Below are 12,689 nucleotides of genomic sequence, written 5' to 3'. Positions count from 1 at the left end.
GACCCTTAATAGAAGCTACTTATTTAAGATGCCATATTTTTGAAAACTCTTAAATTATTTTTATTTCAACAAATACTTTGTTAAAAAAAATGTTGGTTTTTCCATAAAATGAAATCTTGTCACTTTTTAAGAGTCATCTTCAACATTAGGAAACTTTTTAAAGGTCGAAATAAACTTGCACATGTAGAAAAAAAATGTTTTGTCCAAAATTGCATTCTGGTGCATTTCACTATATCTAGTACTTTAAAATTTGAGCAGCATTGAATGTCCAGTATAATAATTATTTGGGCAAAATGACAGGATACAAAGCAGGAAGAATCTGTTGGGATCTGAAGAGATTTTTACAATTAGTTTTGTAAAATAACCAGCTTGTATTGTTTACACTGAACAAATAGGTGAAGGTCAAAACATAACTGACCAGATAAACCCTTTTATAGAAGAAAAACAACCAGTTCTCACTTCTTTGTGTTCATAATATAATTTTTAAAAAGCTGAAATAAACAAAAAATGTCAAAACATCCAAATGTTTTGTTAAATGAAAACACATTTCCTTTTGTCCACTAGAGGGAGCCACATTCCATGAAACAAAACGTTCAGCTCAAGCGACAAAACAAACCAATCTGCTGTCCTCATTGTCCATTTAATAGTGACAATATCAGAAAAAAAAAACACTTAGCAAAATTCTTTAACAGTATGTATGAAGATAGGCGAGCAAAAACCCAGACATGATGCTGTAAGGGGGTTTTCAGCGATGAAGTTTGTTTTGTGGATGTTCACACCGTAGGCTTGAAATTTCATGTTCATCTCCGTCCCAGCTGCTTCTTAAAAGCTTTCAATGATTTTGCCATCATTGGAGCAACTCCTGTAAAACATAAAATACACATAACTGAACAGAATTAGAAAATAATATGTAACGATACGTAAATTTGCACCGGGTGAACTCACTTGTTTTTTTGCGTGCGTCATTAGAACCCCCAGTACTGGTGCTGCTCGACCTGATGGGCTCGTGACAGCTTGATTTTAATCTGTTTTCCTGACCTTTGACACTAGAAAAAAAAAAGGCTTGTTTGTTCAAATTTTCAGAGATCAAATCCACTTCTAAACATCAGTTGAGAAAAGACAGGAGAATTTCCAGTCAGACTTGAACCGGTCTATCTAGCACCAAGCTCCATTTGGTTGCTATCCAAGCCTGCTGAAGGTCCCCAGTGCTGCTACATAAATCTCAAATGAACCGCTTTATCTGGTGATCATCTGTGATCGAAAGATTAATTGTGGAAGAATCAGGAGTTCTTGCTCTGTAAAAGAAACTAAAAGCACACCAATGCCCCTGCGGGTTGTCGACCAAGAAGCAAAGAGACATTTAAAAAAACACAGACACAAATATGTAAACCTAAACATGAATGTCAGATCGGACTGGAAACCAATGAGGCCAAAATCCACCTGCACTTCAGCTGATGAGGCTGTTGGGCAGCAGTTCCGTGGATTTCCTGCTGGATTCGCACATCCCTCGGTGGCTTGGCAACAGTGTGAATAAATGCCATCTTCACCTGTCGACCTTATATAAAATAAAAGTAAAACATGACATGCTGTTGGAAATGGAATTAAATCAAGATAATGGACAAATTGGTTTGTTGACAAATTTGCCCTTAGGATTGTTGTTATTCAAACGATATTGTCCATTACCATTCAGATAGATCACATTGAAATATATGTTTATTTCCCAACTGGTATAGTAGTTTTAAATATCTGACATCTAAATGTCACACATTTTTAACTGCAGTAATATTCCCAAAAGACAAGAAATGACTTAAAAGATTGTATTTTCCACTAAATGTCATTAATGAAGGAATGAAATAAGCATGTTTTTCTGTCCTCTAGAGCTGTGAATTACTTTAGTCTGAAATATGAGAAGAAAACAAGTTTCATGGTACATTTTATTGACCTCAAAGGCTTTCAAACTATGTCTAGTATCACAAAAAAGACTGTTTTCAGTCATATTTTTAGACCAAAATTGTAAAATTTCTGGCATTTTTCTGATAGAGGACAAATAAAAAAAATTAAGCTTAAGATTGCATATCTGAGTTTTTCTTTATTAAAATCATGTGAATCAAGAGCAGATTAAAAAAATGCCTTTTGAAAAAAGAGCTTACTTGTGAGGTAGAAAGTACCTCACAAATACGCCAGTCCTCCTGGCCTGTTCATGCTCAGGTGTATGTGAGGAGTAAAGAATCAACACCTATGAGCTGTAGCCGGTTGCATTTGCTCCAATATTGCTCGCAATTTTGTTACAGCAGTAATATTAAGGCTGAAGAGACTGTAAGCTAGAGGGAGAGAGTGTAAACTAAGAGCTCTCAGCAATAGTGAGCTGAAGAGGGGCAGGGTTGCTCCTGGCCAATGGACCCGCCCACCACTCAGAGGCGAATTTCTAATGGACTACTGCCGCTCTGCAGAAATTATGTCCTAGAAAACGCTGCAGGTTTATTGATTTGGGCTAAAAATGACTGCCTTGATTAAAAGACCACTGGGAATGCTTTTAATTCAACTTAAAAGATGATTGGAGTGGGTCTCTAATGATTCAATTGAATGATTTTAGTGTTAAATACCCACCCTTCGGTTTGTTCGACTGTGCCGATACAATCGTTTTCGTCAGCCTCCTGAGTTTCCTTTCTCTTTCCTCTGACAGACGGAGATACATCTCCTTCCAAGATTCATATTCCTGAAGTTTGTAGCCTTTGAAGTCTCTCAGGCAGTGCCTTCCCCACAAGTGATCAGTAACCCCAATGTAAATCTATCAGAGTGGAAACAGCAAAACTTGTCATTAAAAATGAATCATATATTTACAAAAACAGATTTAAATCTTTGTGCAAAAGATTTCTTAAAATTGCAGCCCAGTTAGCTGCTGGTTACTACGATGATGGTAACATTTCACTAAAGTTGGGTTAAAAAAAAAACATTTGTAGAAGGTCGATGTGAAAATATTCCAAAATACCAACATCAATATTAACAATTCTTACAGGGTTGCACTCCTCAATCCTCTGCAGCTGATCCGGTGTGCATCTTTCCAGCACGGGTTCAAGAAGTTCAAACGGCACTCCGCCCGTTTCATAAAGCACTAGGACAAAAAACAAAACAGTCAAATGTCAAATCAAAGACGCGTTTCTGCTGGAACAGATCTTCACTCACTGTTAATATTGTTCTGGAGCGTTCGGATGCACTGCTGATACAGGCTCATCATGGTAGGGAGGAAAAGGGTTTTGGCACCGGAGTACACCTGCATCTTCCTGTTTAGTCGCTGCCCCGTGAAGACTGCAGGGTCTTCTTCCAGGTCTTGAAAATCTGAATCTTTCTCAGCTAAAAAACCCAAAAGAAAACCTTAAAAACACAAGAAAACCAAAAACACACACACGATTCAACTGTGTCGGCGAGCATGCAGTACCTTTCCTTTCAAAGTAGAATTCAACACTTGGCTTTTCCAATTCAGGCAGAGTGGCAGGTAGGGGGACATCCATGAGATGCAACAAAGATTTCTGCACCTTTATCGATAGTTGAAGTCATTTAAACACTTTAAAACACTTGCAATTAAAAAAAAAAACCTTTTGTCATCAGTGTTTGGGGTACCTGCTTTGGGGAGACAGTCGGTGACTTCTCAGGTTTTATTTCAGAATCTTCAGCTGCCTGCCGTTTTGTAGTGCTTTTTGGCTTTTTGGGAGCTCTCTTTATTCCAGATTTCTCTTTTCTTTTGAAATCGTTAACATCATAGTTCAAGCACGACTCAAAAGACACTAAACACTTGTCGCTGTTGCTCTCCTCGTTTTTGTGATTCATTTTGAGCTTTTTCTTTTGCTGTTTTGAAAGCTCCCTATTGTCAGCGTGTTTGGATTTCGATATGTTCAGCTTCTCCTCAGACTTTTTCCTTTTTCTGTGTTGGGCCTCTGAGCTTTGAGACTTTCCTGAAGATCCCTCATCTGTAGTTGCTTTGATCGTTTTGGAGGATTTTCCAGGAGCTGGAGAAGACTCTTCTTCCGTCGATGAGTGTTTTGAAGGCATTGATTTTGATCTACTATTCAATCCAAATTGTCTGCTCTCTGAGTCTACTTTACATTTTTCTTTGGAGTCAAATTCAGATTTCTCATCAATTCTTTCCTTGCATTTGTTTCCAGACAAAGTGTCCGAGCTTTTGTTCTTCTTTGTCGGTGCAGCAAAGTTGTCACCACTGTCCTCCTGAACCTCAAAGCTGCTTTTCTTCCAACACCTGCTTTGGTCACATTTTTTGGTTTCATTTTTCTTTTTCTGCTGCTCACATTGTCTTTTCTCTGAGCCGTCTTTCCTCTTAGTGGAAGGAGCTTCATCAGGCGAGTTCTTGTTCTTCAGATGTGAAGTTGAGTTATTATTTTCATCCCCGAAAGGCGGCTCTTCATCATTGGGACAGCTTTGTTCTTCTTTACCTTTCTTCTCTGACCAAACTCCATCTTCTTTAGAGCTACGATAAACGACAGGAAAAAAAGAAAAATCACATAGACATAAAAATAATACTTGAATAATTTTGCCATTAAAACTCCTTACCTAGTGAATTCCTTTGGGACCAGGTTTTTCCAGCCTTTAACAAGAGCCTTGGCAACCTCTCCAGCCTGTTTGTGCCTCCTAAAGGAGTTGACCGTTTTTCCAATACCAGTTTCCTGCACATTTTGATTAGTATTAGTGCATTTTGTCAATTGGCAAATGTATCTAGAACTGATTATAATCAGATTTGCACAAAATACTTACAGCAAGAATTTCTAAAGTGACATCAAGGTCCTTTAATTTTTGCAAAATTTTTAGAACCTACAAAAAGAATATACCAAAAACATGTTTAGGTGATCCTGTCCTCAAATCTGACTGGAAATGCATTTAAACCCCACTTTTATTAAAGTTTGGTTCAAAATCTACAAGAAACTAGAATTAAATGTCAAAAATGGGCATGCCTAATATGGTAATCCCGGTTTGGGACCACCACAACTGCTGATTCCGCATTCAGAGCAGAAACTATGTGTGAGACCCTCACCCCTCCCCAGCACACTCCTTTTATATACCTAGAACTATAAATGGATAAAGCTTCTTTTCACTGTTAATTGCATTGGAAATGATAAAATAAATACATATTTTAGTTTTCCTTTGAATAAAAATGCATGAATTCCAAAATATGATGAAATACAAATTTTCTTTTCACATACAGAGCTGAGTAACAGCAGACAGTAAGTAGAGCGCCCCCCACCTCCACTGATGATGGACAGCAGCCATGAGCTCAACAACTGGGGTTACAGCCCCAATTTTAGCAGCAGCACTTCCTATTTAAACCGCCTACCAGGGCTGAGAGAATCAAAGGAAAAAATACAGCTTCCTCCTGTCCATCAATGTAAATAAAATGAATTCTCTTTAATTAGATGTTAACATGATGTTATGGCGTCTGAGCAAAAATGTGTTTAGAACATAAAGGGGGGAAAAAAGAGATGATAATCTAGAAAACTATTAGTACCGTTGCAGGTTCTGTAGCGTTTGATAGCTGAAGTTTGAAGCGCACGATTTTCTTCACCACTTCACCGCTGGCCATCCCGGAAGGTTCACGTGCACCCGCGTGCGCACACCTGGCAGCGCGTGCGCGCTGATGACTATATAATCAATAGGCGGGACCAACGAAAAGGAAGACAGTTGGTGTAAACCTGGTGACTTCCAAGTATCTGGGGGTAAATGAGAATAAAACCTTTGAGATTTTAAAGAATGAATTGCTGGTTGCTTGGTTTTAAGCCAAAGAAGTATCAGATAAATACAAATATTGTTCATCTGCACACAGATTCAAAGAAGGAATTTTAATAACCATTTGAAAAATGTCATCCAATTACAGACAAAACTATAACAGAAGGAAATATATTATATTATATTATATTATATTATATTATATTATATTATATTATATTATATTATATTATATTATATTATATTATATTATATTATATTATATTATATAGAGGTTGACTGTAGCAGTGTGAATGAGGGAATGTGTGCTCCTCTGCCACATGCATTGCACAGTACTTGATTGGCACTTGGTTGACTAGAGGAGGAGTTAACTGCACCTCTCTTTCAGGAGGTTTCAGCTGGTCTGTCTCTCCTTCTCCTTCTCCAGTAACTGGAGGTCCAGGGTCTTTCTTCACCAGCCTTAAACTAATTTTTCAGGTAAGTGGAGCTTTTTAATGGTTAGCTACATTTTTTTAGTCAATGTGCGTTTCTGGGCTGTTCCAGATAGAAACTGATCTACTTTTCACATTTTAGTGGTAATTTAATTGGACAAACTGCTGCAACATTGAGTTCTTATGCTCAAATATGATAAACTGTGGTAGAGGGAAAAATATGTTTGTTTTCGTGGATTGTGCTGACTTCAGTTTCACGACAGCTACTCAGTGTACAAACAAAAATTGCTTAAGTTAATAAAGAAATTTACTGTGTAAAATTAATGTGTGTTGGTACATGGGGCCTGCTGCTCACACCTTAAAGTCTATAAAAGGAACGTCATGGAAGAGCCGTCCAGTGGGGCTATTCCTGGACAAGCTGCTGATAAACTGTGACAGATGCAAAAGGACACGTTGACGCACCCGCACTCCTCAGTGTGGAAAACATGTTTTTAAAGTTATTAGCTTAACGAGTTCCCTTAAGGAAAACAAGTTAAACATCTGAGAGGCTTTAAATGAAGACATCTTGTTGACCTACATGCTTTTAGACACATTTTGACTTGAGTATATGTCTGTTTTTCAGAAGGTTTGGGCTGCTTCCCACTGCTACAGCCATGGCACCTAAAAAGAATAAAGCAGCCAAAAAGAGTAAAGGAGATATAAATGATATCTTGGTGGAGAACAGCCCCATCAACAAGATTAATGGCTTAAATGCTCTGATAGAAGGAGGAAATGGCTTCAGCTGCATCTCGACTGAGGTTACAGATTCCGTGTATGCCCCAAACCTCCTGGAGGGATTGAGCAACATGAGGCAAGACAGTTTCCTGTGTGATCTGACAGTCGCCACCAAATCCAAATCGTTTGACGTCCACAAAGTTGTCATGGCCTCCTGCAGTGAGCACATTCGAAACATTTTGAAGAAGGATCCGACTCTCCAGAAGATTGACCTGAATGACCTTTCACCTGTCGGTCTGGCCACCGCAATCACTTATGCATACTCTGGAAAGCTCACCTTGTCACTTTACAGCATCGGCAGCACTATTGCAGCAGCACGCTTGCTTCAAATTGGAACCCTGGTAAAGATGTGCAGTGATTTTCTCATGCAGGAGCTCAGTGTGGAAAATTGCATGTATGTGGTCAACATTGCTGAAGCTTATGACCTCAAGGAAACCAAGGAGGCAGCTCAGAAGTTCATGCGGGAGAACTTCATTGAGTTTTCTGAGATGGAGCAGTTCTTGAAGCTCACCTATGAGCAGATCAGTGAATTTCTCTCAGACGATTCCTTGCAGCTTCCCTCTGAGGTCACAGCCTTCCAGATTGCTATGAAGTGGTTGGACTTTGACGAGAAGAGGCTGAAGTATGCCGCAGATCTCCTGACTCTCATCCGCTTTGGGACTATCTCTGCCCAGGACCTGGTGAATCACGTCCAAAGTGCGCCTCGAATGATGCAAGACTCTGAGTGCCATCGTCTCCTTGTTGATGCCATGAATTACCATTTGCTGCCATATCAACAGAACATCCTGCAGTCCCGGAGGACGAAGATACGAGGTGGCCACAAGGTGATTGTTACGATTGGTGGACGGCCTGCCCTGACGGAGAAGTCCCTCAGCAAAGACATTCTCTATAGAGATGAAGACAATGTGTGGAATAAGCTGACGGAAATGCCAGCAAAGAGCTTTAATCAGTGTGTAGTTGTTCTGGATGGCTTCCTGTATGTGGCAGGTGGTGAGGACCAGAATGATGCGAGGAACCAAGCAAAGCATGCTGTTAGCAACTTTTGCAGGTACCGTCAAATCAAATTCTTCAAACCAAATCAAAGTATTTCTTGTAAATCTAAAGAATGAATGCAAATGTCTTTGAATTTCTTCAGGTATGACCCACGATTCAACACCTGGATCCACTTGAGCAACATGATTCAGAGGCGCACCCACTTCAGCCTCAACACCTACAACGGCCTGTTGTTTGCCATTGGAGGGCGAAACGCTGACGGTGTTCAAGCCTCCCTGGAGTGCTACGTCCCCTCCTCCAACCAGTGGCAGTTGAAGGCCCCCATGGATGTGCCTCGCTGCTGCCACGCCAGCTCTGTCATCGATGGCAAGATTCTGGTATCAGGAGGTTATATCAACAACACTTACTCCAGGGCTGTGTGCTCCTACGACCCCTCCACCGACAGCTGGCAGGATAAGAGCAGTTTGAGCACCCCTCGAGGGTGGCACTGTGCAGCCACAGTTGGAGACCGAGCCTACGTCATCGGCGGCAGCCAGCTTGGAGGGCGTGGGGAAAGGGTGGATGTCCTGGTTGTCGAATCTTACAACCCTCACAACGGACAGTGGAGCTACTGCGCGCCTCTGCACTCAGGGGTCAGCACAGCCGGTATCTCTGTTCTGAACAATAAGATCTATGTTCTGGGAGGATGGAATGAGGGGGAGAAGAAGTACAAGAAATGCATTCAGGTTTTCAACCCTGATCTCAATGAATGGATTGAAGATGACGAGCTTCCAGAAGCGACAGTCGGCATTTCGTGCTGTGTCATCACCATACCCACACGGAAAACACGAGAGTCGAGAGCTAGCTCGGTTGCCTCTGCACCAGTCAGTATCTAAGGATTTGGATTATAACAGTGATGTAGTTTACGTGTCTATAAGGTTGTGTACGAATTCCTTCATTACTCACGGCTTAGTGCACTATACCTAGGGCGTTCACCTTTTTTTGGGGGGGGGTTCAGATCTACAATTCCAAAATCCTAGAAATTTCCCAGAAGTCTCTGCAAAAAACTAGTGTGCATTAATGCTCACTAGATTGGTGAATATAGAACAGAATGCATTGCACTAAATGTTTGCTTGAAAAAACTGTATGTACATTTATTTTTTTATGAATTATCAAAGTTTTCATCATCAGAACACCGTGGATTCATAAATAGTCTTCATAAAATGTTCATATTTATTAGGTTTTTACTTGTGCAAATGGGTGACGTCACATCTAGATAGTCCCCCACCGTGTAATCTTTTAAGGCCAAGAGTAGTGAGGGAATTCAGACACAGCCCACAATTTATTTGAAATATAAGTCAGATTTTAGATTCTCTTATAAAGTCCTTGTAGATGAGCAATTTACTACAAAATGAGGTACGTTTCAAAAGGTGAAAACAATGACAATTCAGGCGCTGTATACTTTACGAAGTCTGATTGATGTATTTATACGGTGGCCCTGAAGTGCAAATCACACCAACAAATCACTTAACACAAAAACATATTAAATACAACAATTAAACGACAAAACATTTTATGTGTAACGACAAAACCAAAACACAATTCCAAAATAATAAAACAAAGTAAAAATAAAACGTTGTGGATTTCCAGAAGTCAAAATGAAATGTTAAAATACACAATAAAAAAAACAGAAAAGGAAGGTACTATGGGACATCGCTGATTGGATGACGATGTTTTGATTTTTGACTTTTGAGTTTTTTTCAAATACGTCTTCAATGTCTAAATGCTAATAAAAGTTTTACAGAGCATATCCAGTATCCGTCATTCATTCATACATCTTCTAAACCCATTTTGTCCCTTTCGGGGTCACGGGGATGCTGGAGCCTATCCCGGCCACTTGTAGGCATATCCAGTGTCACTTCATGTTAAATATCTGTCAGTTGAAATGATGGAAAAACTATTGACAATGTCCCATAGTGCTTACTTTTTCCAATTTACGTAATAAAAACATAAACATTTCATAAAAAACAAGTCATTTCTAAAAAATTACACTGTGAAATGTTGAAAAACAAAACACAATAAAAAGGCAGAAAAAGTAGTTACTGTGGACATCGCTGATTGGATGACGCCGTTGGTTCATCGTTTCAGTCGAAAATTATTTGGCAAGAAGCGCTATAGAATCTGCTCCGGGCTAACCATAAAACTGTTATTAGTATGGAGACAATCGCATTTGGAAAAACTCAAGTCACAAAAATAAAACATCATCATGCATTATAGCGGTGTCCCATAGTACCGACCTATTCCCGTTTCTTATGGTTTCGTTTTTTAACATTTCATTTTCAGTATTTCATTTTTATTTTATTTTTTCACTTTTTTGGAAACTTGTTTTGATTCCTAAATTGTAACGTTTTTTTGTTGTTGTTTTTTTAATTGTGATCTGTAAACATGTTTTTGCCTTCAATGATTTGTTGGTGTGATTTGCACTTCAGGGTCACCGTATGTTTATGACCAACAAATGAAAGTAAACTATCATTTGGTCATTTTTAGACAAGTTTATTTCTGGGGCCAAATCAGTTGGAATATTTTCATAAACCTTTACAATAGGGATACACAACTTTGTGTCTCACTGAAAATTAAACACAAAATCCCACGAAAGCAGTAATTCTGATGTAAATGGTGACTTTAGCTGCTGTGACTCTCACATACTTGAACAAAGTAAGAAGCTGGAGTTTGGTAACACCTAGATGCTTGTAAGGAGTGGATTACACAATACCACTGTGGTTTCTTTATGGCTGCCATGGACAGCTTTCAGTATAAGATTGAGGGAAACCGGTGGTCATTTTGGAACAAAGAAAAATATTGTGAAAGACGCTCCGTCATGTCTTTCCATTTTTTTGCTCTTAAATGTAACAGAAGAATGTCATCTACAAAAATATTTATTTAAAAATAAATATTTTTTTTGTGTGTGTGTGGAATATCATGAAATGGAGTGCATCTCTGAGGAACTTTTTGGGAGGATGACCCATGTGACATCCAAACAATAAAAACTGTAATAAAATGTAAGTGAAATGTTAAACGTTTTTTGTTTTTGTCTGCAACAAAGCAAAATTGCATCGAGTTTAAACTTTCCTGAAGCATCACTGATCGATATGTTAACATTTAAATTTGGGGTATAAATCTCACATATATGAATTTTCTTGTTCGTGCGGAAAGCAGCATGTCATGCTCAGCACCCTTTTCTTCAGTGCAACTTTGACCCTGTTTAAATATTGAAAACTGCTGTGCAACAAGAGCAGATACACACCCTCTGTTGTATAGTTTATGAGTCATTTTACCCCTGAACACAGAAGAAAACTGCATTGTTTAGCCGTTACAAGACATTTACCGATAAAATGGATCCGGAGAAACACTCCCTTCTGTGCATATCTTTGAGGATCATTTTACACAACAGACACTGACTGCTGCTTCAGTTTTTGCCTCGGGGTGAAATGTGGTCTGATCAAGCACTTTTTTTGCTACATGTGAAAGATGGAAGCATCCACACAAGACTGTAAAGATTTGTCTTCTGTTTGTCCAACACTGCTGCAGAAAGATATGCCCCTATTTCAGAGGGATGAAGATCATTTGAATCCATTAAAAAAATAAAGAAAAGGAACATCAGCAGGGCAGGATTCATGCTAAGTATTTTGTTCCTCAATTTGTTCTGGCTGTTTTTAGGCTCATTAATCAAAGTAAATGTTGTTTTAATTAGACAAAAACACGCTTTTGTATCTGAAGACTCCTCTCTAAGTTAGCTGACTTTTAACTTTTGTGATTTTGCACATACAAATTCACTTGGCAGCTTAGATCTAATCAGATCCATTTTTGAATCATGAAAAAATGAAAACATATACACCCTTTTTCCTGCTATGACAAGCCCCAATGCCATGACTGTGCGTTTTTTTTGTTTGCACAAGGAGGATTGTGACCTTTCCCAGACATAATACTGTGAGAATGGCCACATCGTAATTTGACTGTAGTCAAGTTACACATCTCAATGCTGCACATGCTGTTTAATACTTGAAACCTCTCCTACATGCATGGCTTCTTCATGAGCGTGTTGCATAAAATAGCCTACTGTAACAATAAAACAAGAGCATATGATCATTTTACAATGCCAATTAACTAGCAGATGACAAACTATAAAATATATCAATTAACATAAAAACCAAAACATCCATGATTTAGGATATTGTGTCATGGGTCAAATGGATATAGCAAATTGTTGGTTTATTTACATCATCTTTCTATGTTAAAATGTTGTTCCTTTTGTTTGTTTGTGTGTATTTTCATTATTTCTTCACTTGTTTTTGCTGGAAAACACAAACTAATGTTATCAGTCATCTTAAACATAAAAGGATTTTTTTTCCCCATCAAATTTCTACAAAAATGTTCTTAAAATATTTATGAAAAAGAAATATCCCCAGATGTCAATCAACCTAACTTAATTTTGGGCAAGTCCTGACAAAACGACAGGCAAAACCCATATTCATTAAATGGAAAAAGAATAATGCAATTTCTTAAGGAGATTTTTATTTAAACACTAAAATTATTTATCATTGATTTTTTAGATGTACTTCACCACAAAAAATGATAAGTCATGAGGTGAAACAATATTTTGGAGAGATTAAATCATGGTTGCGTAAAACTCGCTTTTCCTATGCGAACGTCGCTGATTGACTGATAGCTCGGTGGGAGGAGCCAAGCGGCAGAAAACGCTTATTCATAGTGACGTAATGAGCT

The 12,689-nt window shown here is 38.6% G+C and overlaps 2 protein-coding genes across 3 annotated transcripts; one reads left to right on the top strand and one right to left on the bottom strand.

The window, feature by feature from the left end:
- Positions 1-621: 621 nt before the first annotated feature.
- LOC101175342 (elongin-A) lies at positions 622-5,630 on the bottom strand. The gene is made up of 11 exons (XM_004077196.4): positions 5,513-5,630; positions 4,765-4,821; positions 4,564-4,676; positions 3,619-4,480; positions 3,437-3,533; positions 3,184-3,351; positions 3,015-3,112; positions 2,608-2,788; positions 1,441-1,555; positions 946-1,046; positions 622-862 (listed from the first exon to the last, which is right to left on the bottom strand). Exons 1-11 carry the CDS (start codon positions 5,585-5,587, stop codon positions 801-803), a joined length of 1,929 nt encoding a protein of 642 aa, XP_004077244.2. The 5' UTR covers positions 5,588-5,630; the 3' UTR covers positions 622-800.
- A 452-nt stretch (positions 5,631-6,082) lies between these two features.
- Positions 6,083-11,567, top strand: klhl31 (kelch like family member 31). 2 transcript variants are annotated; one of them, XM_023963230.1, is made up of 3 exons: positions 6,083-6,207; positions 6,784-7,983; positions 8,071-11,567. In XM_023963230.1, exons 2-3 carry the CDS (start codon positions 6,815-6,817, stop codon positions 8,801-8,803), a joined length of 1,902 nt encoding a protein of 633 aa, XP_023818998.1. In that variant the 5' UTR covers positions 6,083-6,207; positions 6,784-6,814; the 3' UTR covers positions 8,804-11,567. The 2 variants fall into 2 exon arrangements, with proteins under 2 accessions (XP_023818998.1, XP_023818999.1); XM_023963231.1 differs by having other exon boundaries at positions 6,117-6,207; positions 6,787-7,983; positions 8,071-8,803.
- The last annotated feature ends 1,122 nt before the right edge of the window (positions 11,568-12,689 follow it).

This window comes from Oryzias latipes, chromosome 15 (assembly GCF_002234675.1).
Source record: "Oryzias latipes chromosome 15, ASM223467v1".
Classification (NCBI taxonomy): domain Eukaryota; kingdom Metazoa; phylum Chordata; class Actinopteri; order Beloniformes; family Adrianichthyidae; genus Oryzias; species Oryzias latipes.
The sequence above is the reverse complement of the archived record's forward strand: the minus strand, read 5'-3'. Positions and strand labels throughout refer to the sequence as shown.